This window comes from Coturnix japonica, chromosome 12, assembly GCF_054131305.1.
Source record: "Coturnix japonica strain WE chromosome 12, WE-NBRP24, whole genome shotgun sequence".
In the NCBI taxonomy this organism is placed as follows: Eukaryota; Metazoa; Chordata; class Aves; order Galliformes; family Phasianidae; genus Coturnix; species Coturnix japonica.
The window spans coordinates 3,375,954-3,403,676 of NC_140674.1; the positions used below are offsets into that span (position 1 = coordinate 3,375,954).

General features: G+C 45.5%; 2 protein-coding genes and 2 non-coding genes across 17 annotated transcripts in view; all 4 read right to left on the reverse strand.

Annotated features, from left to right (window-relative positions):
- Window positions 1-1,373: 1,373 nt before the first annotated feature.
- Window positions 1,374-19,311, reverse strand: ATG16L1 (autophagy related 16 like 1). Of its 11 annotated transcripts, none has more exons than XM_015871024.3 (19): window positions 18,995-19,311; window positions 18,399-18,492; window positions 16,562-16,667; window positions 15,442-15,515; window positions 14,988-15,239; window positions 14,202-14,267; window positions 12,885-12,971; window positions 12,080-12,136; window positions 11,830-11,877; window positions 11,033-11,135; window positions 8,318-8,423; window positions 8,129-8,199; window positions 6,544-6,615; window positions 5,759-5,879; window positions 4,834-4,939; window positions 4,155-4,304; window positions 3,731-3,778; window positions 3,232-3,333; window positions 1,374-2,865 (listed from the first exon to the last, which is right to left on the reverse strand). In XM_015871024.3, exons 1-19 carry the CDS (start codon window positions 19,107-19,109, stop codon window positions 2,772-2,774), a joined length of 1,872 nt encoding a protein of 623 aa, XP_015726510.2. In that variant the 5' UTR covers window positions 19,110-19,311; the 3' UTR covers window positions 1,374-2,771. The 11 variants fall into 11 exon arrangements, 8 of the variants coding, with proteins under 8 accessions (XP_015726510.2, XP_015726509.2, XP_015726512.2 ...); XM_015871023.3 differs by having other exon boundaries at window positions 12,885-12,974; XR_014933111.1 differs by lacking the exon at window positions 8,129-8,199 and having other exon boundaries at window positions 12,885-12,974.
- LOC116653877 (small Cajal body-specific RNA 6) lies at window positions 7,480-7,741 on the reverse strand. Its single transcript, XR_004308471.1, has one exon.
- Window positions 10,521-10,794, reverse strand: LOC116653876 (small Cajal body-specific RNA 6). The gene has a single exon (XR_004308470.2).
- A 5,878-nt stretch (window positions 19,312-25,189) lies between the features above and the next one.
- The window catches only part of INPP5D (inositol polyphosphate-5-phosphatase D), a 43,356-nt gene continuing 40,822 nt past the window's right edge, over window positions 25,190-27,723 (reverse strand). For all 4 annotated transcript variants that reach the window (XM_085512542.1, XM_085512541.1, XM_085512540.1 and 1 more), the window contains 2 exons: window positions 26,880-27,456; window positions 25,190-26,238 (listed from right to left, as the gene is read on the reverse strand). In XM_085512542.1, coding sequence (XP_085368668.1) covers window positions 26,236-26,238; window positions 26,880-27,456 — 580 coding nt within the window. In that variant the 3' untranslated portion in view covers window positions 25,190-26,235. The remainder of the gene's footprint in view (window positions 26,239-26,879; window positions 27,457-27,723) is intronic.

A 27,723-nucleotide genomic window follows, 5' to 3' on the forward strand; every position in this document is an offset into this window, starting at 1 on the left:
CAGCTTTGTGAAGTGTTTGAGCTGCTGCCACTGGAGGATTATGAGCCCTGCAGGAGAGGAAGGAGCACTCCTGTCACAACCTGTGCTTATCTATCTGAAGGCCTGGAGATGTGGGCACACACCTTCAGAACAGCTTGGAAGCAGCTTCTCCACAGTTCACACTTTGAATATCAGGAGAAAGATGTCCCCCTGCCACGCAAAGGGCAGCTCCACCATCAGCACAGAAACAGCACGACAGCATCTCTGCACAGTGGGCACCTTCATTTTCTCTCCTTCCATCTATGAGTTGAACCACAAATGGGCAATAGAATTAATTACAAACAACAAAACTAAGGTAAAATAAAAAAGCTGGAATTGGCCATTGGAACTGCACAGAAACCTCAGTCCTAAGGAATTTCAATTTAAAATGCTTAAGGTTTTAGCTAGCTAGCCATTATCACTGTTTTAGTGTTGAATATTATTAACCTACTTTGTCAAAGCACAAACAGGCGAAACAAAGCCCTTTGTGCAAGAACCTGTGTGCACTATGTAGAAAATAGAGGTCTGGTAGCCTAAGTTATAAAAATGCTAAACCTGTTCTGATCCTCCCCATCAGAGCCTGCAGAGTTATTATGCTAGCCTAAGCTCCCAATAATCTTCCATTCTGCTGACTTGCCATTCAGCAATCTGTTTTTCTGTAGCAGCCCAAGGTCACCTGGACCTTCTGAGAAGCACCTTCTGCCACAGCAATGGGCAGATGGAGAAAATACGGTCTCCAAAAATGCCAGTGTGGGTTTTCTCCTTTTTGCTCTGGTTCCCATGTCCAAGAGCTGGTCACAAAGCTTCCTGTCTTAGCAAAAAGAGAAGAGCAATCAATTAAGGTTCGTGGTTGTATATGGAAATTTGTTCATTAACCAAAGCTGCTGAAGGCTTCGTTTCATTACTCTGAAGTAGCAACCAGAGCTTTATTCAATAAGGGTTTTGTGTTGTCGGACACAGGCATTTCTTATCACTGCCTTAAGAACCCAATAGGGTATAGCAGTACAAGTGCCATAGGGAATAAAGCCTTCTGTTCTCAACAGTGCCTGAAATACAGATGATAGTTTCCTTAGTTCAGTAACTTATCCACAACAGCCAACAGCAGATCAATCTGCCAAGGACTGGGGCACTCGTTTAACATGGTGAGACCTCCTCCGGTCTCAGGCAGCGCTCCTGACACAAGGCTGTATCTGCAGGTGGCCCAGCTTGCAGCTAAGAGCATTATCCTCTTTCCCCAAATCCCACAGTGCAGCTGAGCCCAAACCTACACAAGGAAAACAAGACATTCCCAGTTCCCACCTCATTCAGAACAAAATCTCACCCATGACCAGAGACACCAATGAATCAGAGCAGTGTGGCGTTTTAAAAGCAGAACGTGGGTTTATTTACAATCAAGTTCTTATGGGCAGCTGAATAAATAAAAAGTTTGCCCGCTATATTCTAGTTCCCTCTACAGAAGGTGCCTGAACAAAAGGCTGGGTTAGAGAGATGCCTGTTAGAGCAGCTGCCCCCCAACCCAGCCCCTCCAAACCACACTTCCTCAGTAAAACACAATCAGGAAAGATGAAAATAAAGTGCAAATAAAAAGGCAATACGACGCTGGTGGCTTGTCTAGAGGCCTGGACGATGTGGACAGGTTTGGCTGGATGCAATTGTACCAGGCAGCCCGCAGCCAGCCGCACTCTGGTTTTGGATGTGTAAATGGGGACAGATACTGTTCCACAGCACACAGAGGGCTTCAGCACACACAGGAATATTGCACGTCTGCTGAAGAAGGGGGGCAGCGGCCTGGCATGGCCAGCACCAACAGAATGCTTTGGGGAGTGAAAACCACTGACCCCTGTGCTCTACTGACAGCCTCCAGCAGAGGACGGATGAACCGAAAAGGGGACCAAGCATCTATGTTCAGGTACTGAAGTCACAGTATGACTACATTCCTCATCGCAGCAGCACAGCAGAAGTCGAACTTCTCTCTCCTCAAACCCAGTAACCAAATTGCCTGTGGAGTAAAAAGATTAAAAATCTCCTATTTTGTGATACCCCGACTGTCAAAGGGCATTTTAACAACAAGGTGCAGAAGTCCCGAAGAATGGACAGTGTCCATTAAAAACTGTTACAAGGAGCTCACAAGACAGCACTGGAGAACCTGCGTCAGGATCAGAGCAGCTCTGCATTGAGTTGGTAACTCAGCAGCAGAGCTGCCAGAGCCATTGGAAACTCCCTACAAAAGCATTTCCAGCACTTCAGACCGCCCAGGACCTGTCCACGTTCCGGGATCTTCTCACTCCACACCTAAACTAGGCCACAAGAACAGAACACAGGAGACAGGAACACGCATTAAGTCAGCATACACTGTAACTTCTTTCCAACATTTCCAACTCAGAAGTGCTGTAGATACATTTGTGTGATAGGATATTTGGCACAGCTGTCTGGTGAGGAATCCAGCTAGTATCTTCAGCTCCGTTGGTGCATAGATACTGCATGTAAAGGCATGACTAAGTAGCATTCTCCATCCAGAACAGCTAATCCCTCGTCAAGTCCGAGTGCCACAGCGTGGTTACGGCCATAAGAAGTCTCTGACTCAGGTTCCTTCTCCATTGCTTTAGAACTTTCCTCCAGAAAGCGAAGCCCACGCACTTGTTAATATTCCCGCTCAGGATGGATCTGGGCTGGGGTCTCCCATTCTGTTCAGCCACGGACCAGCACCACCACACACAGACGCACGGCAGCTCTGCCTCTCATCCTCCTTCCAGTCAAAATTCAGACCACAGCACAGCCTTGTTTCCTTTGTCCACACTGACCACGTGGGCACCCGCTGGGGACCACGCGACTGCATTGATAGAAGAACTGAAATGGAAGCCAGGGGTAAGTTTAAAGAGAAAAAAAAGCTGAATTCCACAATAGCATTTAATAAGAAAATGAAATAATACAGTAACCTGACTATGACAGAATAAGCACTTTCATTCTCAGCTCTCAGGAGAGTGCTGCTTTTAATAAACCAAAGAGGGAGTTCTGTTTCTTCAGAACATTAAATATTAGAATATGTCAGTTTAGGAACAATAATAAATGTATTCTTTGGTCAATCTAGAAAACACAATGCCATGAATCCACAAGGAATCTCACACACCAACCCAACTCTATGGCCACAAGTCTTTCCCATCTATATTCACAAGTCAGATCCTACTTCAGATGGAATGGGCAGCTTTCCCTCACCTGTGATGCTTGGCAAGAGTTCTCTCCAACTTCCCAGTGAGTACATTCCAAATGTACAGGGCACCATCAGCTGAACCAGCAGCCACATAGCTACCATCAGGACTATGAGATCAGAGAAGGAGTTGAGAGCACAGAACAAATTTTCTTCACGTCAGCAACTGATCAGCACAAACCACCACTCCACATTCAGCTTCCTAAGCAGGCAACTTGGCATTACATCAATTACAAAAACATCCGCATCGTCTTTTGTTAGCACTAACAAGCAAATGAATTCATAAGACAGAAAGCTTCCAAGACAGTTCATCAACACCTACAGGTGCACTGCCTTCACCAAGAGATAATTGTGGACAAACCACAAACTCTGCCCCAAGATTTTCCGGCTGTAAATGGAGGCAGCACAGCCGAGCATCGTGAAACACTCACATCTGGGGATAAGATTTAATCAGAGAACATCTGATAAGATTTAATCAGAGAACATCTTCCTTGTATCTGATCTTACCTGAACACAACTCTTGTCCAGTCAGAGCCACATTTGAATCCCTGGGCACTGAAAAGACAGAATCAGATAACTGTTACTTCATTTACAAGAAGATGGATCTCAAGATTCTTAATAAAGAGCACAGTGAAGGCTCTGGATGGCTCAGAATAAGCTCTGGTACTCCTTTATCACAATTGCTGTTTCTCATACACTACCCATCGGACACATCTGAAGTAGCCCTTTCCCTTAGGCCAAGGACTTTGAAACTGATCTACCTCCTTTAGAGAAGCAAACGAAAAGATCTTCCATGACAGATTTCTGCTGTTAGACTGCAGAGAACTGTGACTGCTTTCTCCATGGAGATGCTGAAAAAAGTCTAATACCGAGAGGTACCAGCAAGCCTGACTTCTGATCTTCATAGTGTTCTTGTGGAGGGCACACTCACCTGAACGTTTGTTTGACAGCACCAACCCGCAGGTCAATGATCTTCAGTAGATCATCACGGGAACAGGTCAAAAGCTCCGTTCGCTCCGAGTTCAAGTCCAGAGCCGTGATCCTCCCAAGCAGCTCCAGTTCTTTTACTATGCATTCAGTCCTGGGAAAAGATGGGAAGGTGGTAAGAGGAAAAAAAAGAAAAGAGAAAGTAAAGCAGGGTCTGGAAGCCAAACCACTGCATCACAACTTTTACTTGTCCCAGTGTGAAGGAGGAGGAGATGAAGGATTTCTGCTTTATTCTCATATTTTGAGTCTTTCTCCAGCAAGATTCCACTTGGTGGAAAACACAACCAGCCAAGAGTCAGATGCTGCCTTAATCCCAACCCTATCCATCTAGAAAACTAAATAACGCCCAGGAAGCAAACTACTGACCAATACAAAATATTTACAATCAATCGGGCTGCCTTTTCAGGAAAAAAAAACAAACAAAACAATCCAAACCCACATATGAAGCCCTGCCCCCTCAACCAACACCAGTAAGAGCAGTAATAAAAAGTACTTTCATCAGCTTTCTAAGATTTAGTCTCTCTGGCTTCTAAACTGAGGAAGAAAAGCAGCCCATAGTCCAGAACTACTTGGACAAATCTATGACCATCCCTACTGTGTGTGAGCCCTCCCACAAGCTTTACCTGATATCCCAGAAACGGATTTTCTTATCAAAATGTCCACTCATTACACATTGCTCAGTGCACACGATGTCATTGCAGCTAGATCCTGCAAACACTGTTTTTATACCTAAAAAAAAAAAAGGGCAAGTCAGCGGTGAGGCACTGGATTCTATACAAGCTGATGAAAAGGGAATCAGAAAATAATCACTATGCCATACACACACACATCCTGGACACTGCAGCTGCACTGTGCTGTGCCCATGGAGTGCCACAGGGCAAACTGTCTTAGTATAATCCCGAATTAAGTCTTTAACCTCTTTGCCCTTCTCAATCTCCTTTGCTAGATCTAATATCTCTTTAAATGTTCCTAGGACAGCTGCTTTACTTCCTATTTAGCCAGCTATAATTTGCCACTGCTAAACATGAAACTGCCAACATGACCTATGTCCATGGCTCAGGTATCAAAGCAATCCTGATTTTTCTCTCAGCGCAAGCAGGCTTAAGAGCCATTAGTAAAAGACCAGACCAAGAAAAACGTTTATCCCAAAGAAGAACCAGAATCTGAGCATCTCTTTCATTCATGTTGAAATCCGGCAGGTTCCCAAGACACAATTCAATCCAGCTCCAGGTTAAAAACCACTCTGAGCTGGCTCCAAGCTTTTAGTGGAAGACAAAAATATCCACGGCATGGACTGATAAACAAAGAAAGCTCATAGAACGCAGCAGCTGTGAATGTAATAGCATTAACAGTGCTTCCTGCATACATGATTTCTTATTTCAGGTAACAAACAGTAGGAATCTGATTACTTCAGATTCAGACAACAGAAAATAGCTCCGCTGCCAGTTTTTGCTTTTTAAGACTAGCAAGAAGCTCTGTCTTATATAAGGCTCCCATTTACACCCACAAGGAACACAAAACATGGATGAAAAAAGTTAAGTTCCTTACAAACTTTGCTGCGGAGGTCCCAGAGTTTGAGGGTCCGGTCATGGCTCCCCGAAACAATGCGCGCGTTGTCCAGCAAGAACTTGGCAGACAGAACCTTACCACTGTGACCTGTCAAAGTGTGCTGAGGAGAAGAGATTCACGTTGGCAAAGTGCTCGGTTCCATTTGATTCCTTTCCTCATAGCTCACTGCTTCTATTCAACAGCTTCAAAAAGAGTCTTACAAGGTAATCTGCACATCTACGGCCTTGCTCGAATTTTTGTTCCCCCCATCTATGGCATTTATGATCAACACTGTGCTGGAGTTTTCAGTACTGCTGAGCTCAGCCTGAAGCCATCAGATATGGGTCACCTTTGGCTGCAGGGTCTCCAGCCACCAGGGAATCTGTGAGCTCTCCTATTCCAGCATGCCCACACTTAAGGGGTAGATGGCAACTGCACCACAGCCTTGCAGGAGAAATGAGGAGAGGGAAAGCATCCTGAGAATGGTTTTTATAACGAGCTTCTCTCAAGGATACAGCAGGATATACCTCATCTCAACTGCTGTTATACCGTCCAGCCTGAAAGCTGAGACGACCAAAGGTTTCACGCAGATTCCATAACTGCTTTTGTTTTCATCCAGGGCTCAAGGGGGTTGAGGAACATAAAGTGCATTCACTTCCAAATGCTGAATATTTACATGCCAAATCACAAAACAAATAATGCACAACAATAAAAATGATGCCACCTCCATGAGACACAAAGCTGGAAATGCAGGACAAAACTGTCCTGAGCATCAGGACACTCACCCGCAATCGATTGTCATCAACCGTCCAGATTCTGCTGGCAAAGTCATTTGAAGCTGCTAAGAGGTAAGAGCCCTGTAAACACAAGTTTAGTTTAAAACTACGGCTGCTAGTCAATACAAAAACTAAGCTCAAATCATTTCCAATTAGTGATTAGAGCCGTATTAGTGCTGTCATGCCAAGGGAAAACAAAAGGATAAACAAACTAAAACCTGGTAGCGCATAACAGCATGGAAAGCCAGTGTGACAGCTTTCAAAAAGGCCGTGGCCTTTTCTTCTCAGCAAAAGGTGACAGTGATTGGTGGAATTATGACTAGAGATAAAAAGAGTAACAGTAACCAGACAGCGAAGTACCTCCTTCCTTCCCCTTCTGCCCACCACTACCGCAGTGAGGATCTGAACTCTAGTTTGCACTCATCTATTCCTTTCACCTTCATTTTCCACAGGGAAAAAGCCCTGCATCATCTAACCTAAGTGTTCGTTGAAGTGGAATTGGCTCAATTCTTGCCATTTTCATTACATTTCTAAAGTTTCAAGGTAAGATTCCAAGAGCTAAATCTGTTTAAGGACAGGTAGATGAGTTTGCTCATGACTGTAAGCTTAGTGCTTTTCCAGGTCATCCCCAATAGGGAGAGACCCATCCTTAAAGCCCTGTGCAACTCAAAGACTTCCCTGAAGCTAAAGAAGGGTCCTTAAGGCCCATTGGCATCTCACCTCAGGCAGTTGTCACCTCAAGCGTGTTCATCTTGACATACATAACCTCAGCACTAGTTTATCCTGCAGATTAACAACCCCTGCAAATCTCATGAGCTGGTTGACGTCCAAAGGGACGATGGCTTTGGGTGTGTGTCAGTAAAGTTCAGCAGGCAGAATCAGCGAGTGGAAAAAATTACTTCAGCTTTGGCCTTACTCTGCAGTAAAACACCGGGTTATAGAAGAGGTCTCAGCAGAAAAGTCAGATCACACGTCCAGGTGTAACAGGCCAAAACCCCAACTCCTTTAAATTGGTCTGTGGGATGCTGAGCACAGTCATGTCTCCAGTACTTCAGGTTAACATGAACTGAGCACATCACATGCTGTCAGCAAGCACTCCCACAGTCACACCATTGCTGTGCCATGACTGGGGAGAAACTGCTGGGAGCAGAGGCCATAGAAGAACAAGCCTTGGGACAATCAGACCTTTTACTATTCATCACAGACCTCAACAAAGCACTCAGGAAAATAAAAGCTTCACAGACATAAAGCCCCAGTGTATTTTCTTCTGTTGTGCTGCTGTGTCAGCTTTAGTGGGAAGCTGAAGATTAATGTCTCATATTAGACAAAGCCTGATGCATTTTAGTTTGATCATAATAACCCATACTAGCCAATCTTTGAGCCGCTTATAATCTGAACTGCAAAGCCAAGGTGAGAATTACACCGACTGCAGCTTTTGGACAATTTTTAAACCATTTGCAGCTATTCTCCTAAGGATTAACTCCTATCTTAGGTAACTTCTCAAAGCATCAGAGTGGAAAGTGACAGCAGAGCATAACATAAATCAATTAGCTTATTCTCAATTACAAACAGTGGATATTGCACAGATACTCACAGCACTATCAAACTCTATGCTTGTAATCCCAGCATTACTACCAGAGAGGGAACCTTTGGGCTCACACCTATCTGCACAGAGAAAGACGAACAAAACTTAAGCAATGGATTAGAACAGAAGCTGACACAAAGTGAACTATAATATGAGTTTATTTAATAGCCCACACTAACCCAAAGCAAAAACATTTACCTCCCAAGACTTCCCAGAGCTTAACCCTGCGGTCCATGCCTCCAGTTGCCAGTAACCGGGAGCCAGGGCTGAACTGCACCGCGTTCACCTCCCCGTCATGTGCATCCTGAGGAGCAGAAGAAACAGAACAGCTACCCGAAATGCAGAGAACCAAAAAGCATTGATTAGAATACGACAGAGCTTCAAGGGCTAAGTCACAGCTGCAGCTTTCTCAGCAGTATATAAGAAACAAAGTCAGAGGCTGAATCTCTGCTGTGGCTGATTGTGTACTAACAGAGCAAAAATGCTGATAGTTACCTAAACAACCCAAAGGCATAAGAAGGAGAACACTAGCAAGGACTCAATAGTGACAGTGTACTACCAAGAACTTGACAAAGCTTACACAGACTGAGCTTACAAAGCAAAGGCCTTTCTGTTAAGTTATATCAGAATAAAATAAGGAAAGGACAGAAAGCATTAAGAGGAAGAGGGAAAGACTGCAGAAGGAAATCAACCTTTTCTTTCTCCATCTAGAGCCAGCAGCAGAACATAATCCAACCAGCTTATGCAACCACTAAACACAGAAGTCCAGCTTGGCCTTGGAAAGCCTGCTTGAAAACAGCATAACAAATAAAGTGTGTTCATTTACTGTATCAGTGATAATGCAGCTTCATACTGGCGGTTTAGTTCTAACAGCACAGCTGCAGCTTGGAACAGCCCTCCTCTCACTGAAAGCTTGGGTATACGCCATAGTTCCTATTAGCAAGCCCAACACCACCTCCGCTTTTGCACAGAGTCACATTTGAAGGTTGAGTTGCCTGCTTAATTGTCATTCTTTTAAATACTAAAATCCTCACAGGTTTCAAGATCTTTTTTTTTTTCCCAGGCAATTTCACAGCTTTACACAACTTGCCCATTATTTGCCACAGCAAAGAGTATTGTGTGTTTAACCCATCTGCTGCATTCTTTTCCTCTCCCCTGCACCCCACCCAAGAATTTTCACTAAATGCTCTTTTGAAATCAGTTTTTATGGAGATGTTTTTCTGCTAGAACTTGTTGTTTGAGCTTGGTCTGTCAGTTCATACTTAGGGGTCCTGGTCCTCACACTTCAAGTCTGGTCTTCCTTCAAGTGCTGAAGAAACAATCTAAATGAAGCCAGCCAAAATCCTTGCCCAGCAGCTATATCCCACTGTGCTGGCTGACACAACAACCTTCTCCTCCCATTCCAGCTCTTTCTGTTCAGCTCTACAGAGAGGCATGGATCACTGTTTGGAGTAACAACCTCCCAGCATCTGCAAACTTCTGGCATGGAGCCCTTGCATTCATTTTGGGAATGCTTTGCCCTGCTCCACCTAGACATGCGTGAGGCTCTGCCACGGCTCCAAACACAGGAGCTGAAATCCAACACAGATCATCTCCAGAACACACATATAAGCTCCCATGCAAGAACCAGGGAGTTCTTCCTTCCAACGCTGCACTGCTAACCAAGCATCACCTCCACCCAACCACTGTGACAGGCTTGCTACTGCAGCTCTTCCTACTGCAGCAAGGTGGGAGCTGGAATAGGGCAGCATTCCCTGTGCTTCTAAGATTAAGGGTCAGCAGAGCTTACTCTGGCTTGTTCTCTGTGTGGAGCTTGACTGGCTATGCCACTCTAGGAAGTTCAGATGACATCAGAGCAGATTCATAGCAAGGTAAAACAGGTGGTTCTTGAGCATCTTATTCATACGTACCTTTGCAATGTCCTACATATTAAAGTGCGAATCATAAGTAATTTTGTCAATTAACTGGACTTGCTGTATATAGCCACAGGTGGAGGAAGGCTTCTGCCATGTACTGTAGCCACAATAATGTCCTGATAAGTGCCCTAATCAAGCCAGCTCCAGGCTGTCACTTTGACTGTGACCCTATTCTCAGCTTCAGTGCCATAACTAATACTCCTCCACCCTATGACCTCCATTAGAGACAATAACAGGACAGGACAGGAACACACAAGCCTCCATGCTACAGTAACTCTCTATACAACCCCTCTTCTGGATGAAATTAATTGCTTTGTATCCATGGAGAAAGCACTTGATGGACCGCCCAAGAAAGTTCAAGAGAAGCATCCAAACAATCAGTTGTTCTGTGAAACAATTTACCACGCTATCTTTCATTTCAGAAGACAATGCCCAGCTCACAAGTTCAAGTTCAGCCTTGCAAGGCCAAAACAACACACAGAAGAGGTCTCAGCTTGAAAACTTTAGATCACGCACAACCAATGAAGGCACACCACTACCATGCGCTCCTCTCTACCAGTTCTGTTGGATGACATAGAGCACCAAAACCCCCTTCACTGTGGGGAGCTGGCACTGAATTAATCCCAAACTGTCAGCAATCTCTTTCTCGGTCATAGCTCTACTATGGCATGACAGAACAAAGACTGCTGGGAGCCAAAAAGGTAATGGTGTGCAATTTCCCAGTGCCATCAGACCTTTTACTAAGAGTCATCATCGACCTCAGCAAAACTGACATCAAAAACATGTAGAACAGAACCACACCTGGGAGCATGCTGGCTTTGAAAAGCACTTGGGCTACATATTAAATAGGATGAGCCATGCTGCCAAGAATTTCTTCTTGTTTGGGAAAGTTAATGGCAGCGGTTTCAAAAGACCATTATCCAAGATGCAGATAGGACTCACTTCCTGCAAAGATACTTCAAGGGATGGCAAAAATGGTAATTCCTTCTATACTTACAAAGACACATATGGCAGTAGTGGGCACTCTCACTTCTTTACTGGCACCTGGATGTGGCTCTGCATTATCCTGGGGAGCAGGGAACGAGGACACAGAACGTCTCCTGATATGAAACAGAGTAAAAAGGTTTTACAAGCAGAAAGGAATGCTTTCTCCTGAGTCCATCCAGATCTGTACCCACCACTTAACTACACTGTATAGTGATAAAACAATAGGGTTTTCACTTTCTTTTATCCAGTCTTTCAAAAATGACATTTATTGTACAGTACTACATCACTTACGGCTTTAGATACCTCACGGTATGCCAGATATTTTACCAGATCTGATTACTGACCTCACTTTTCTATCAGGAAATAAACACGGCAGTGATTGCAGTTGAGGTTAGTAGGAGAGACTGCAACTCCATCATTCTGTCTAGGGAATCTGAGCACCAGTGCAGCACTAAATTCCAGGCAGCAAAATGCTCCATTCCACAGCTCAAGTGGCACCATTTAAGCAAAGTCCATCCACCTAAAGTAGGGTTTGACTTACAGAGGCTGGCTCTACTCTTGATACCAAGCACAAAGCCTGGAGGCTTATTTTAAAATAGCTCTAATAAAGGAACTAAGTGCAGTGGAAAGGAAGAGCAACACCCATTTATTCTCCCCACAAAGAGGAGTCCATTGTGTCTCTAACAGCAGATAATTCTTTGCCAATAATATAGATAACTGACATCTAATCAGGATAATGCAGCTTGGTTCCACAATAACTCAATGGAATACATTTACATGCTGGACTAAGAGGGATAATGTTTTCACCTGGCAGCATCGGAAGACTGATGTCCCAAAAGGGGAGACTCAGACAGACTGGAGGGAAAGGTCAGAGGTCAGCACACGGCAAGATGGAAGAAACAGGAAGTTGAGGAGAACAAAAAAAGAAGAAAAAAAAAAGGCAGAAGCTAGAAGAAAGGCTGAGAATATTTGTTCGTATTCCTTGCATCACCCAGATATTTTGTATGCATTGAAACCAATACGAAAAACAAGGAGGAGTAAAAGTGTTCTAACCTACCCAAAGATATTAGTGATAGAGTCCAGAAGGCCTCCAGCTGGCTGGGAGAGTCGCTTACTGAAGGAGGGGAGGACAGGTTTAAATCTTATGAAGATCTTCTCCAAATAAAGATCAACATAAACATAGTTCATAGCAGCAAGTTTCTGGAAAGACTCCCTCCCCACAGACCCAGCCCCAAGGCAGAAAATCCCACAGGCAGCAGCAGTACAAAAGACACCAGTAGCTACAACTCAGAGCATCACTTGTGAGTGGAGCTTCTTCATTTTCACCTCAATGTCCACCCTGTGAATTACTGGGTACAGACATAACAATTTACCAGGTCTATAGTTTCAATAACATTATCTGTGCTCTCATCGTTACCTCTTACTTTCCACTCAGTGCTGCTTCAGTGGAAAAAATAACGCATTTAATCTAGGTGAAGATACTTCCAGTATTTCAATAGAATTCCAAATCCTAGATGGCCATGTTGGTGTCTTCTATAAACACAGAGAATACAGCTGGCCCTGCAGTACTTGTCTTAAAGTCTATTCTTGTTTTTAAACCTGTTCTTTAACATTACAGATATTTAGACACTAGTTTTGCTTGGCTGAAACAACAAAGGAATAACATAGCTAGAGCACAGTGACAGAGAAAATAGTACGTAATGAGTTCCCTATTGCTGAGGTGGAAGCACAGAACTGCATTTCAGATAAAGAATGAAAACCAGAAGCAATATTTCAACATTGCTCCTTTAATTGTTCTAAACCTCTTATACCCCCTGTTCTTCCCCAAGGATATGGAAACAAAGATGTCTCAGGCTACAAACCTGGGTGTTCGGCTGACAGCTCGCACTGGAGATGTCTCCTCAGCTGTGTCAGAGGTTTCGTCTGCAAGCACTTCAATGTCATCATCCCTGCTGAAGTGAGAGAACAGAACACACCTCATTTTCAGCCAACAGAGCCTTCAGGAGCGACCACCTCCTGAAGTACTTGAACAGCAGGGATGATGCTGCTCTAGGATCCACCAGTGCCTGGCCCCAACCTCATGTATGAAGGTAACACAAACAATATCTATCTGTCTGCCCCTGCCAGAGACACTATCAACAATGTATGGAAACAATTATGTGCAATATCTACATTTAAATTTTCTCTTTTAAACTCACAGTTATACTCTTCTGTGACATTTTTTCCCCTCCACGTTGGTGCTGATAGCACCCTTTCCAAATTCTCTTTACTTCAGCATTACATTTCAGCTTGCAGCTCAATATATACTACAATGACCCACAAGGGTTTGAACTTTTCTCTTCATCCACAACAAATTGATTTAAATCCTTTCTATACTGTTTGAACTTCGAGTGCTGCTCCAGTAAGCACAAGGGATGTTTCGAGCTGCTTCGTTACACCTACATGCTAGTGTTTAACTGAATATAATGATGAGGTTGCAATATAAATGCCATAAAAGAAACCCAACTAAGATGTTCAGCACGTGCTAACTGGTTATTGTGGGATCTGCCAGTTTAGCAGTGCTCCTTCAAAGCATTGCTGATTTTGCAGGACAAGCTATTTTAAAACACACATTGTCAACCTGATGACATGTGACTAATCAGGGTGCTAAAACCCAGCATTTAAGTACAAACCAGTGTCTGCACATTAGACAAGAGCATCTCAGCTGCAAAAGAGCAAGAGGACATACATGACCTTTCTACCCCAGATCTTTGCCTTGGCCCTCTTCCATTGCTGCTATCGTGTGCAAGGTCATGCAGCACAGAGCTTCAAGGTGATTCCAATATGCTGCAAAGAAGCCTGCACAACACCACTGAGTGCTGAAGACTGTCTCAGCTGTAACCAATGGCAGTGCACTGAGTGTAGTTTTGCTAGATTTGACTAAGCTAAGTGGCAATAACCTCTCAACCTGGCACAAAACACAGCACCAGCTGCACAATTCAGTCAGCTGATGAAAGACCATCCAGGAATAAGCGGTGAATGGCAGTAAATATTCACGTGCTGCTGGTTGATGCAAAGAACAAGAGACTCAAGATGATCATTTCTGGCCTGCCAGAAGTAAGCCCACATTTTTCTGAACTGTTTTCTGCAGTAGAAATTTACTCCACTATGGAGGAACTCCATAAATTAAGACTGCTTACGGTTCAACAGGAAGGGGTTCTTTGGCAGCTTCTGCTAACTCCTTTTGCAGCCTGGCTTGTCGCCTCCTAAGAAAAGAAAAACATCAGCAACAAACAGCCTTCCTTAATCTTACTTCAAAGATCATCATGTGCAGGTTTGATGGATTTTATAATAGCAATAAATCACACCTCTGGCACTCTTACAGCACACCTTCAGCACATCAGCCTTCTGTGGCCTATAGGAATGCAGATTTGCCCAGAGCAAATATTTGCAAGAACTTAGAAAGTGATGTTAATAAAGATAACGCAAAACCACCACATACTACATGGCTTGTCTTAGAGGCCTTAGCCTTCAAGTAAAGAAAAGCAAACAGAAGCAATTTGAAGAAAAATCATTTGCTTTTACACACAGTTTAGTCTCACAACATCTTCTCCTTTCGGCAGGATGTAAAGACATTTAAATTGGTCATATAAAAACAATATAAAACTGTGAGTCTTATCAGAATGCAAGCTGAATGAAATTTCAAATCCAACACCAACAAAAGGAGCTTGATTTACAACTGTTAGGCCGTGGTTCGTTCTTGTTCAAGAATGAAAAGAACACATTTTATTCATTTAAAAGACTGAAATGCCTTCACAAAGCATTTGCCTGTGTTGGCCAGAATAAGGAATGCAAACTTCTGGACTCTCATTGTATTGTGCAAGAATTCACAGACCTTGAAGATTAAATTGAATGTTGTTTTATTCTACACATGCAATTATCTGTGAACATACTGGGAAGTAGTTTATCAAATAAGCTTATCTCACCTCGAGTCCTTTTCATTTTCTGCATTCAAGCGATTGGCTTCCTGTGCTTTCTCTGCCATCCAACGCGAGACCAACTCCTGATTATCTTCAGTCGTCTTCCTCAGTTTCTCCTCCAAGGCATTGAAGGTGATCTGGAGAGCATCGTATTCATCTTTCAGTGTCTGATTCGCTCGCTCAAGATCTTGCAACTTGCTGCGTAGTTCCTGGCACTCTGTTTCCAGTTCAGAGATTTTCTGCAAATACTCTGCAATCCTGGAAGGACAACAAAATATACAAAACAATGAGGATCTCCACTCGAGTCTGTACCATCATTTTGCACTCTTGTTTTTTTTTAAACAATGCAGAAAGGAATTTTTAGCCCATGGGTAAAGCTCCTGGGGAGTATCATAACAAATAACACAACCAGAATTCTGCATCTCAAAACAATCACACAGAAGAGACTGTTCCTACTCACTTTGCTTCGTTCATCTGCATCTCTTTGTCCTTCTGCTGCATTTGGTTATTCAGATCAATTACAGACTGGGCCAACTACGAAGAGAAGAAAAATCACATTACAGAAATGCAGGGTTGTTGTTGTCAGTTGGACAACTCAGCGAGAGCACAGATCAATCTACATGCATGAGGAGTAGCTTTCATGTCTTCTTTCTGCTTTCTATCCCACTTTTTTTGTTGCTACTACAAATAAAGCTACTGATGGAGTCTCTGCAGAACACTAAATATAAGAGGAGCAGAGGCCAACACTAATGAACTGCTACTATCAACTCCCAGGTACCCAGCCAGCAAACCCCACAGGGTGCAGAGCCTCAGCTGCCTCTGGGGAGGAAGACTGAGCTTTGAGAAGGGTGTCTGCTGGGCAGGCTGCTCAGGACACTGTGCTGAGTGGGAAACAGGCATTTGTAGTGCTTTGTCTAGTCAATGCATGTCTCCTAAAGGAAGAGGATGTCTCCTGTCTACTCTTTGAGAAGCTCATGATCACTGACATGAGAGCTCCTCTGCAGTTCCAATGAAGTGTGATCAAAGGAGCATAACTTTCTCCAGGTCACTCCCATCTCCCTATAAAAGGCTGCAGTAACTTCCAGGTACCAGCTGCTGGACTTGCTCTTTCCTCTGCTGTGATTTCTGAACACCCAAATCTGTTGGCAGAGCCCTTGTGTTTTTCTATCCAAAGAAAAAAATCCAATGAACAATGAAGGAAAAAACATATATATCAAAGAACCCCAGGCTCCCTACCGCATTTACACGGTAGAAACAGTGATCCCTCCCTTTGCAGTCGAACACCAAAGCACTTTCAAGCTCTGCTTGCACTTCTTTTGTCCACTTTACCTAGCAGTGCTCCTGCAAAGCAAGAGATCCATATGGAACTACCCATAGCCAGCAATTCTCCCACTCCTTCCTCACTGAAAACTTTTCCAGCATAGAACTGGTGTTCATTTGCAGCTACCATATCATGAATATGAATTGCTTAAAAGGACTGCATGTGAAATGATGAAAAAAAGACAAATGATCTCAGTACAATTAAAGTCACATTCATGCAGGGCTATGTTTGAAGCATACAGAACACAAGAGTTTCCAACCTCTCCACGTTTCTTATGTAGCTCAGTCAGCTCCTCTTGATGCTTTATCTTCAGCTGTGCCAGCTCCTGCAACTGAGCATCATTCCATGCGCCTTCGTGTCCTGGACTGGAGTAAGTGAGGGAGAAGGTCACAAACCAGAATTCAGACAATGTATTCAGAAGCTGGAAGGTCTCACAGTGGTAACAAAAAGAACAAACTGTGTGTGTCTGGACAGTTAAGAAGCCAAGACTCTGGTAACACCCACCAGGCCCTATGATGTTGGCCACATTTGCATCTGTAGCAAGATCTAATATTCCTCTTTCCATTTTCAGTCAATTAAAATCATTTTTCTCACCCATTTATCAGTAGAAAATTTGCTCAACAAACAGCTACACCCCAAGGACAGTATCATCATTCAGTTCAGTATTTACTTGGAAGGTGTTCTTTGTGAGCATTTCTTCTCATCCTCCTCTACCCCCAGTCTGATGTCTCAGAATCGTTGTTCAACCATAATGTGATTCTAGCAAACTAAGGATGGTTCAGGACAACTACAGCCATCAAATAACCTGACAACTTTCATACACGTTAACTCCAAGAGAATCAGTTCCTCCTTCCTTACTACTACATAAGAAACAAGTAAATAAATACATTTACTTGTTTCTTATGCCAATTAGACCCATGCATACAGTATTGAGTCATGCAGCAAGAAGAGTTTCAATAGAGACTGCAATCCCTACAGCAGTAGGTAAATCTGAGCTAACGAGCAGCCCTTCTGTCAAGCCAAGAGCAGAAGCCAGCAGTCCCTGCCTAATAGCATTTATGTGTTCTCCAGACAACGGATATACTAGCAGCAAATTGGTTTGCAGCTCATTCAGGCGCCAACAGAATAAATAGGAAGAGCGCTGCCTGCAGCACTGGAGTGCTATTCCCACATTAGAAGGGAGTTTCTGATAAAATCCTGCTAAAAGCAGGCAGATGATGTGGCTTTTGTTTCTTAAGCACAGGAAATATACTGACACTTCACAATCTTCTGCTCCACTCCACCCGACCTGCAGGGTATCTCCAGGCAGCTGCCTCCTTCTGCACTGCAATACTTTGTTGCCTTCATGCAACTTTCAATAGACAGTCTTAAGAGCCAGACCAACATCGTTACATAACAGAACCACAGCTCAGCCTGGTCCACCTTCACTAGTGGAGCCTATGCCAAACTGCTTTCCGCCCAGAATTTGGCCTGATCTTTCTCCATCAATAAACATAAACACACAGTATCACCGAATGATCTAGGCTGAAAAAGACCACAATGATTATCTAGTTTCAACTACTCTTCCCTGTGCAGGGTCACCAACCAGCAGCCCAGGCTGCCCAGAGCCACATCCAGCCTGGCCTTGAATGCCTGCAGGGATGGGGCATCCACAGCCTCCTTGGGCAACCTGTTCCAGTGCGTCACCACCCTCTGGGTGAAAAACTTCCTCCTAAGATCCAACCCGAACCTCCCCTGTCTCAGTTTAAGACCATTCCCCCTTGTCTTATCACTGCCCACCCTGTTAAACAGTCGTTCCCTCTCCTGTTTATACACTCCCTTCCAGTACTGGAAGGCCACAATGAGGTCTCCCCAGAGACTTCTCCAAGCTAAACAAGCCCAGTTCCCTCAAACTTTCCTCACAGGAGGGTGCTCCAGCCCTCTGATCATGACAGTTTCTCTTACTATAAGTTCTATTTTAGTTCAACCAACTCTCCACTTTACTCAGCTCTTAAGCTACTGTCACAACCTAGAAGACACTTGTGCAATGCATCAATCCACCATTTGGATTACAGCAGGCAGGGCAAACAGCTGAACAACTAAGCAATCACAAATACCTGATCTCATGTCTGCTCTGCATGTCATACTTCTCTGCTTGCAACTTATCAGCCAGCACTGCGTGGAGGTCCGACTTCTCTAGCAGCTTGTTATCTACAAGGACAATGAAGAAAAATAACCCAAGAGCAAAATAAGATTCCCACCTGTCCCTTTACCACCTAAACATGGTAAAATCATGCCATAGGGCTGTAGCACAGCCAGGTGTTCAGGCTGGGGCAGCACTCAACTCCAGCTCCAGCCCCTCATTAGTTCTGTGCTGGGCATTGAGGCTGCCCTGGCTCACGGGTATTGATATCTGATAGACCCAGGTTGGAAGCACAAAGTCCAAACTGTCCACAGCTTTGATCCAACAGCAAAGAGAAGTGCTGGGCTCCCGCTGCACACAACATAAGGCTGTGCTGCACATGAGGGTGCTGAGAGAAGCAGCTACTTATTCTTTAGATAAAACAACAAAGAAAAAGGAAACATAAACAACCCCCCAGCTCCTCTCTGTCGGGACACCCCCTCACATCGCTCTCACGGAGCTGATATAATGGAGGCCCGGTGCCCGCAGCCCCGCCATTGTACAGCGCTGCCCCTCGTTTCGGAGCCTCACACTGCGCCACGATCTCCTCGAACGCCTGACGCTGCAGCCGGTCCCGCCGCCGCAGCTCCGCCGCGATGTGCCGCTTCCAGGGGGGGAACCCGGCGGCGTGCAGCCCCGACGCCATCTCCGCGGCGGGAAACGGCGTCTCGGGGAGCGGCGACCGCGACGAGCGACCCGGGGGAGGGGAGGGGAAGGGAGGGGAGAGCGGCCGGGCTCCCCGGGCTGCGGCAGCGGGGCGAGGGGCCGCCTCTCACAGCCGGGAATGGCGCGGCGCGGCCCGCAGCCGCCTCCACACGCCCTCCATGGCGCCGCGGCCGCGCTCCGTCAGGGGTCCTCGCAGCTCGGCGGCGCACCGCAATGGCGACAGGAGCTGTCTGCGGCGCTGCCTGACGCCGCCCTCCGGCATAACCGCTTCCTGCGCCGCCGATCCTACGCGGAGCCGGCGCGTGAGAGGCACCTCGCTGAGGAGAGGGGACCTCGCGCGGCGCCATTTTGCGCGCCCACTGTGCGGGCCGCGCGTTGCCGCCATCTTGAGAGCGGCGCGGGGTCACGGCATCCAGCCCGCGCCGCCATTTTGGGAAGGGGCCTGCAGCAGACGCGCATGCGCATCAGTCAAGCGCTGAGCCCGTTGCAGAATGATGGTGGGGATGAGATGGGGGACATGGCGCTGTGCTGTGATATGGGATATGGCGCTGTGCTGTGATATGGGGACATGGCTCTGTGCTGTGATATGGGACATGGCGCTGTGCTGTGATATGGGACATGGCGCTGTGCTGTGATATGGGGACATGGCGCTGTGCTGTGATATGGGGACATGGCGCTGTGCTGTGATATGGGGACATGGCGCTGTGCTGTGATATGGGGACATGGCGCTGTGCTGTGATATGGGACATGGCTCTGTGCTGTGATATGGGACATGGCTCTGTGCTGTGATATGGGACATGGCTCTGTGCTGTGATATGGGGACATGGCGCTGTGCTGTGATATGGGACATGGCGCTGTGCTGTGATATGGGACATGGCTCTGTGCTGTGATATGGGGACATGGCGCTGTGCTGTGATATGGGACATGGCTCTGTGCTGTGATATGGGACATGGCTCTGTGCTGTGATATGGGGACATGGCGCTGTGCTGTGACAGCAGGAGATGGGGGTGTGCAGAGCCGTGCAGGTGTGGCACTGCTGGACATGGGCACGGTGGGGTGGGCTGGTGCCCAAGGAGGGAGACCCCAAAGCTGCACTTTAGGGATGGAATTGCCTTGGGACACAGCAAAAACAAGCATCCTTTGCTGCAGCAGCACGGGCTGTTCACTGAGGGCAACGTGAACATGCTCATCTTGCTTCAGAGCATCACCTTTAACTGCTTGGTGTCTTTGGCAATGTGTTAGGTAACATCATTGCAGTAACTTAATTTGAAGCCCAGCAGCCTTCATCAAACCTTTTGTCTTGCACGATGCTAAATTGCTTTGTTTTTCTTCCTGGGTAAATGAATGAAGGTGAACTTATTAAACTGTAACAAAATAAAGCGGGTGATTCACCACATTGTTACAGCGGAGGAGAGAGCAGCGCTGGCTGAGTTAATAACAGCTCATGCACAGCCCCAAAGCCTTTTCAGTTACCTTTGAATTGCCATCCACACCTGCTTTCATCCAGCCTCCCCAACAACAGTCCTTCAGCTCATCTCTGAGAGTTGTTTCTTCTCACTTAAACACAGAGAAAATCATTGTCCGCTATTTCCTTCAGTAACACACAATAGGGAAAAGAATCGGTGTGAGCAGAGATGGCATCCGAGAATGAGAAGCCGTCAGGTATTATGGAAGTTATTGAAAATGCTGTATGGGCGTAAAGCAGTGGCTAAAATGCTTTAAGGGAAGCCTGCTGTGGGATTGGTCCATGTGAAGGAGAAATAATCCTCTTCAATAGACACAAAATAGATGGATGGGAACACAAGGAGGGTATTTCAGATGTTAAAGCTGTGAAGGAAGGAACAGATACTTGCACTGGACATGCATACCTAAATGTAGCCTGGTGCTGTGTTATATCACCCAGAAAGTGCCACTACACTACAAATGAAAGCTTTATGTTATGCTCTGTGTGTAAGAAGAATTTCACTTGGAGTCTTTGTGCTCAGCCCTTTGTGTAAGTGCAGCACTCCTGGAAGATATTGTCTGTTTTGGGAGAGTTTCTGGACCCATTTCTGCTTCTGATGGCAATCTGCTGATATGCACACAGCCGTTTTGCATGGAGGTGTTGCAAAGTGAGGCCTGCAAGTACGAGAGAGCAGCTTTCTAGTCCAAAACTCTCTTGATAACCAGGATGCTTTTGAACAGCAATAAGTGCAGGGTACTACACCTCGGGCAGGAGGAGCTCAGCAGGCACAGGCAGAGATCTGTAGGAAAACATCTGAGGTTTGTATCGGATACCGGTTACTCTTTGCTGGTATGGTGAACAGCCATCATGAGCTCCCAGTGTTCTTTTGCAGCCTAAATTGTCTGTGCTGAGCCGGTCACATTGTGATTTCTTACCTACTCAGAGGTCAAAACAGATCTTTGCACAGAGGTGAGTGGAAGAGCTTCTGACTGAAGGTTTCCCCTTAGGCTGGCTGTGAGGTCAGACTGAAACTTGCTGCTCTGATTCTGCTGCTTCCTTTGCCACTTCTTGACAACATTTAAAATGCTCATTTCTGGGGGAAGATGAGCGCCCTTACCAAGGACTAAGTTAGGGTGGAAGATTTTAGAATTAGATTGTTCTGGATCTTCAAGTTTACATTCATAAAAAGGGAGTATATCCCACACTCGGTTGCTTTATTTATACTTACAAGCTATGATCGTGAAGATGCAAATTGCTGTAAAGCACAGAGAAGGCTTCATTTCTGTGCTGATGCTTCATCCTTCCTGTTGCAAAGGTCTGTTGCTTCTTTTCCATGTTCTTTGCTGCATCTTTCCTTCTTCCCTCCTCGGCACCAAACCGCTTCAGTTGGATGCTGCTCTCAGCCACCCCCTCCTCCTGGGTTCTCTCATTCCACAGATTCCCTCCTTGCCCTCCTGCAAACCTTGCTGCTAAGCCTGTCTCATTCCCCCATTCCCATTCATTTATTTCTTCCAGAGACCAACACTGAATGCTGCGTTGCCATCTCTATCTCACTTAGTTATGAAATAATCTGCTGTTTTATGATATGCAAGATTCATTTAGTCTGCACATAATGCAGTCCAGACCTTGACAAACAATGCATTAAAGTGTTAATCATATTGTGTAGCAGATCATCATCAGCAGTTTCATTTAAATACAATCACAGAAGCACAGAATAGCTGAGGCTAGGATGCTCCCAGCGGGTCTGCATGGCATCTCCTGCAATACAGGAGCTCTGGAGCACAGGTTTGATTGCAGTTCTCTGAATGCTGTTGCAAAGCATCAGTTATATTCCATTTAAAAGGATATGTCGAAGCCCTTCCACACGTTTGCAGTGACCAAATCTCTTTGGGCAAAGCTTTATTTTATTCATAATCAAATAAAGCAGAATTGGGACAAAAATAAAACCCACCTTCACACACATGATACTGTAAACCAGTGGCTGAATTAAGCCCTGCATATCTAATGCAACCTTTGTTTAGTTGCCTTGGGAGCTAATACAAAGATGATCTGCAAATAGCATTAATAAAGCAGGATCGTGGTAATGAACTGAGAACAGAAGCTCAGAGAAATTCGGGGATGCATAATGAGATCAAGCATTCCTCTGGTAACATTTTATCTCATTACGCATCACAAAAAGCAAAGCAAATGGCAGTAGGTAAAAAAGAAATGTCTCATCCATCAACCTGGGATTTAGCTGTGGAAGAACTGGTGAAAGACTTCAGAAGTCTTAATACAAATGCAATCCTAAAATACTTCTTGCCAAGAGCCGCGTTTGAAACAACACCATGCGCACTGTGGAGCTAGGAAGATCTTTTTCATATTCATGTGAATAATAATCTGAGGTTTGCTTATATATATATAGAAAGAACATCGCGTACCTCCACAGCTAACACCTCTTCTACAGTGGGGAAGAGCAGCACATTGGGAGGACTGTTTGCATCCTGTCGCTGTTGCATAATGGATCCCCCTCAAGGAGCACACACTGATGACAGCAGGACCTGGAGTGGCAGATGGGAGCAGCTGGGTGAGATGCAGATCCAGCTGCACTTGCCTCTTGCTTGAGCTACGTGCAGGAATCAGAGAAAGCCATTAGGTCCTTCATTACGTATTTTGTCCTCAACTAAATGAGTGCCGTGCAGATGCAGCTGGTGGGTATCATGGCACCAAACTGCAGGTTCTTACTGCAGCTCAGCAGAAGCTCTCACTGTCATCTCAGCTTTCTGAACGTACAGTCCATCTGCTGCATCTCCAATCTGTGCTATAACCAAGGGGGACAACAACTAAGAGAGAGGTCACGATATGGACTAATGTAACAGGAACTGCCAAAAACCAACAGAAATGTGGCAGTAACTTCAGAAGAAGTTTCCTTTGGCCCCAGCAAACTAGACGCCTAAGCAGCATCATTTTCTAACCATGTCCAAACTACCTCCTTAATATTTTGGATAACTCACATTTCTTTCTTTTTTCCTTCCTCTCTTTTCATCCCTCCATAGGCCATTTTCTGTAAGACCCCACACCTTCACCTGAACTGAAATCAATTGCCATTACAGCATTGTAGGAGAAGCCTTTGCATCACTCTATGATGGTTTCACAGCGAAGAGGACAAGCAAACCTGTGTTAGATGTATCTGGTGCAGGCAGGAAACCTGGTGTCAAAAAGTCACCGTGTTCTACAACACTACATGCTGTAGCCAGGCAATTAAAACATTTCTGACATCTGGGTCTCCATGGAAATAAGTACACCAAGACAGCAGCTATTCTAAGAGCTTAAAGGACGCAGGAAGGTTTCAGATAGGTACTGTGCCTGGGGGGCAATTCGTACCCTCCCCTTCTTGTCTTCTACTTGTACAAAGACAGTAGATTACAGCAGAATGAAGAAAAATGTGCCTGCGTTGTCCCAAGGAAGTCCTGGGATCGGGGACGTATGGGCAGAAAGCAGCTTGTGCTCAGACCCAGCCAGTTTCATTTGGTTCAAGAGACGGGCACTGAGACCAGGAAAGATCCTAAAAACCAACAACCAAACCATAAGCACAAGAACTGTGGCTCGAGCTCTCTGTGGAGCTACAAGAGATAACTCTTCACTTCTGCACAGTAACACATGCTTTCTTCTGACAGCTCTGCAGAAAGCTTCTCTTCTTGCCTGGCCATATGGACAAGCCAAATGAAGAGCTTGGGTTTTATATTATGTCTTGGTAATGCAACTGTGTTCTCAAACTGCTTATCTGCAAACCTGGGCCAAGTTTAAATAGCGTTTCCAATTAGGAGAATAATTCTGTAGAAGTTCTCCTTGCTTTACAGCAAGCAGTTATTTTACAAATATTAAGGAACAGACTTTCTTTTCTACAGCTGAGGAAGTCGGTGGAAAAACACCTCGATCACAAGCTGAGTCGGTCCTGTGATTGAGAAGCTAAAAGCTTCTCACAGAAAATTGGTCACGTTTCCATCTCCGAACATACACGAGCATCCCACAGAATCAGTAGGACCTGATCTAACATTTCACATTGGATAGAAAGCTCAGCAGCCATAGGAAGGTTTATTCAGTGGCTGTATGAGATCTGGTATCTGGGATAGAAAAGGGAACCCCCCTCCTGATGGTCAGGGAAATGCCATAGGTTTGAATTGTGGGAACCACATAGGAAAGATCCTGTTGAACAAAGCAAGAGGAATGTAATCTCATGGACTGTCTACCCTACAGTACAACAGACAGCCAGACATCTCAATAACAATGCCCTGAAAGCCCAACATGCACAGGGGAAAATCCCTTTGTAAAAGCTTTGTACCTTCACAGTGCCCTCTCCCACCCATTCTCCCAATTTCTAACTGATTCACCCCTACCTGAGTCCAATTTCTGTGCTCAGTATCAAAGCAAAGCTTTCTATACTCACACAGTTAGGAACTGTACCCGCTAACAGGTGCCTCAGTGAGCCAGCCATACTCACAGAGGCTCAATGCACACAGATGAATGCATCCCAGTGGCAGTACTGGGACAGCACTACTGCAGCTCAGTGCAGTCAGTGCTCCTCTGGGGCATGGCCTACTGATAGCACCAAAGTGAAGCTGGCAGGCAGCTCTGAATTCACAGCAAAGAACCATCAGAAAGTGGCTATTTTATTACTTGTAAGTAATCAACATGGGAACAAGAGCAATGATTAAGTCACAAACAGGCATAGCCTCATTGTCACCACCACATTAATACTTGATACGAATATAACAGAAATCACAATGATGTTAACATTATTCATTCTCCAACAACAAACAAAAGTGTACGGTAAGGTCAGCATTAATCTATTGAGAATGCTACAAAACTAGCCAGCCAGCGTCCTCCAAGTGCTTGCCATAAGGAAGGCTGGGATGGCTGCCTCCCCACCAGGCAGCTACACTCCTGGGTTGCATGTAGACCTTGCCTATTCCTTCCCATTTCTGCATGTAGTTCTGACATTTCCCTTTGTTTCTTAGGGGTATAGAAACACTATTTGCTAGAAAAAGTGGGGGGAGGAGGGAAAAGGAGCTACCATGCCAAGGGCCAGCCCTCACCCTCTGCATGGACATACAGGTGCAGCCTGCAAGCTCACACAAGAGGCAAAGCTGGCTCCACTGGCAGTGTGTGACATTCATCAATAACTGTGATTCAAACACTTTCCCCCCCTCCCCTAACTCCCTACTGCTCGGATTTGACATACTCTGGAGCTGTACCGCTTTCAGAATGCTTACTTTTACGTATCACTCTTCATTAGGGATGCTGCAACACAGAATGAAAGGAAATTGCTTGTGTAGAAAGGGAGCTCTTTAAATACACCCCCCTTCCACCTCCTGGTCCTCATGCCGTACCTTCCTCCTTTTCCAATACATTTCCTAACGCGTGTGCTTAGCCACCTGCCTCTCAATGGGAGTCCCACAGTGACAGAAGGCTAACTTGTGTCCTGGCCCCTCTTGGTCTGAGCCACTCAGGTTAAACTTCTCAAGCCAGAACACTTCCATGGTCATAGAGAGATACACTCTCAGAAATAAATACCCCCAGTCTCTGTAGAACCAGACCAGAGGTTTTCAGTGCGAACAAAGCGGTGATCTCCATCTTTCTCCCCATCAGGTCTCTTCCCAGAGTGCCATCTGCCACGGTGCTTTCACTGTAGAGACAAGAGAAAGACATCAGCTAATCTACTGCCAGTTCTGTGAGTTCTTATGGAGAAGAACAGCAACCTTACAGATCACTCAGGCGGGCTCTCTTTGTGTCCCCAACCCACTTGCTAAGACTTCTCTTACTCTTCATCTAGTTTACGATCTTCTGAAAGAAACCTCAATCAAAAAACCGGTCCAGAAAAGCTGGCTTGGGATTATTCCTGCTCAGCAATGTTTCTGAACAGTACGTTACTGGTGTTTCCCATAGATAAGTACGTTTAATTATCCTTCTGTTAATTGCAGCAAAGCAAACCTATCAGTGTGGTTTTATGCTGTCAGGCTGAGTTCAGACATTCTCAGAAACCACTAAGCATGTACCACAGAAGCAATAACAAAATGGCTGTTTGCATTGCTCTCCTGGCCATCAATCTTCAGTGTCCCAGGAGCAACTCAAACTCAGGCTACAGTTTCACAACTCTGCAGCATGAAGAAACTCACACCTCCTGCTCTGTGAGCCCATAGGTTTGAAGGACGGTGCTCTGAGGCTGCTCAGGAAACACAGAGGGAAGCCAGCTCTCCTCTCATAGTTCTTTGCTCTGACACCACAGCCTACAGACACCCCCTCCCCTCGCTCCTACAAGGCACACACCGGTGTGGTTGTCCTGCTCAGTGGTCCCTCTTCTATCCGATGCTTGCTGGCGTGCGGCAGTTCAGAACTGTCCCGGTAGTCTCGGCCCTTGGAGCTCTGCATGTCCAGCACTGCTCGGCTCTTGGAGGGCAGGGGCGGCCTGCTGAGCTGTCCTTGGACATTTGGGCCAACCTCAGATCTCAATGGCTTGACCGACTTTTTAAGCAGCACTGAGTTTTCGGCCGATGCAGCCACCTTTGTTTTGCCTGGAGTCTTTTCACCCATATTCTTTTCTTCAGACTGGTTGGAGCAGGTGTAGGAACGAAAGCGCTGCGTGGGGACCAGGAAGGGCGGCGATGGCTGTTTGCTGGAGCTTTTGCTGCTCTCTGGCTCCTGAGACTTCGTGAGGCGAAAGCTCTGCTCAGGAAGTGGCAGCTGCTCCTTTCGCGAGGCCTTGGGGTGGTCCTGCTCTTTCTTTGGTGCCGCCTTGCCTTTAGAGGCCGTATAACCATACAGGGGGTTATCAAACATCTCCGGCTTTTGCTGTCCTTCTTCTTGAAGCAAAGCCTCTGCTGTGTTCTTCCCCAGCTCAGGTGGCCTGCAATCATCAAAGCATTGTAAAAAGGAGGCTTGTAAAGTGCAAGCCAGAGGTACTGATTGAAAGAGAAACTAAACAGGAGATGAACATGATAAAATTACACTGCACAAATGAGTAATGGGATAAAAATTAACCTTGGGGGGAGATAACAGAATTGTGCATCCTTTTTTGTTTGTTTCTTTCTTTTTTGTAGTTCTTTGACTGTTGATTGTTTAATCTCTATTATTACCATGCCAGCAGAATGCAGGTAGACATGGTGCTGTACAA

Excerpts from the sequence above, each read along its gene's own strand:
- ATG16L1 (XM_015871023.3), bottom strand. The coding sequence starts at position 19,109 with ATGGCGTCGGGGCTGCACGCCGCCGGGTTCCCCCCCTGGAAGCGGCAC. Across the intron at positions 18,493-18,994 it reads CGAGGAGATCGTGGCGCAGT|ATAACAAGCTGCTAGAGAAG; the intron begins GTGAGGCTCCGA and ends TTGTCCTTGTAG. Across the intron at positions 2,866-3,231 it reads ACTCTTGCCAAGCATCACAG|TTCTTCTATCAATGCAGTCG; the intron begins GTGAGGGAAAGC and ends CTTCCATTTCAG.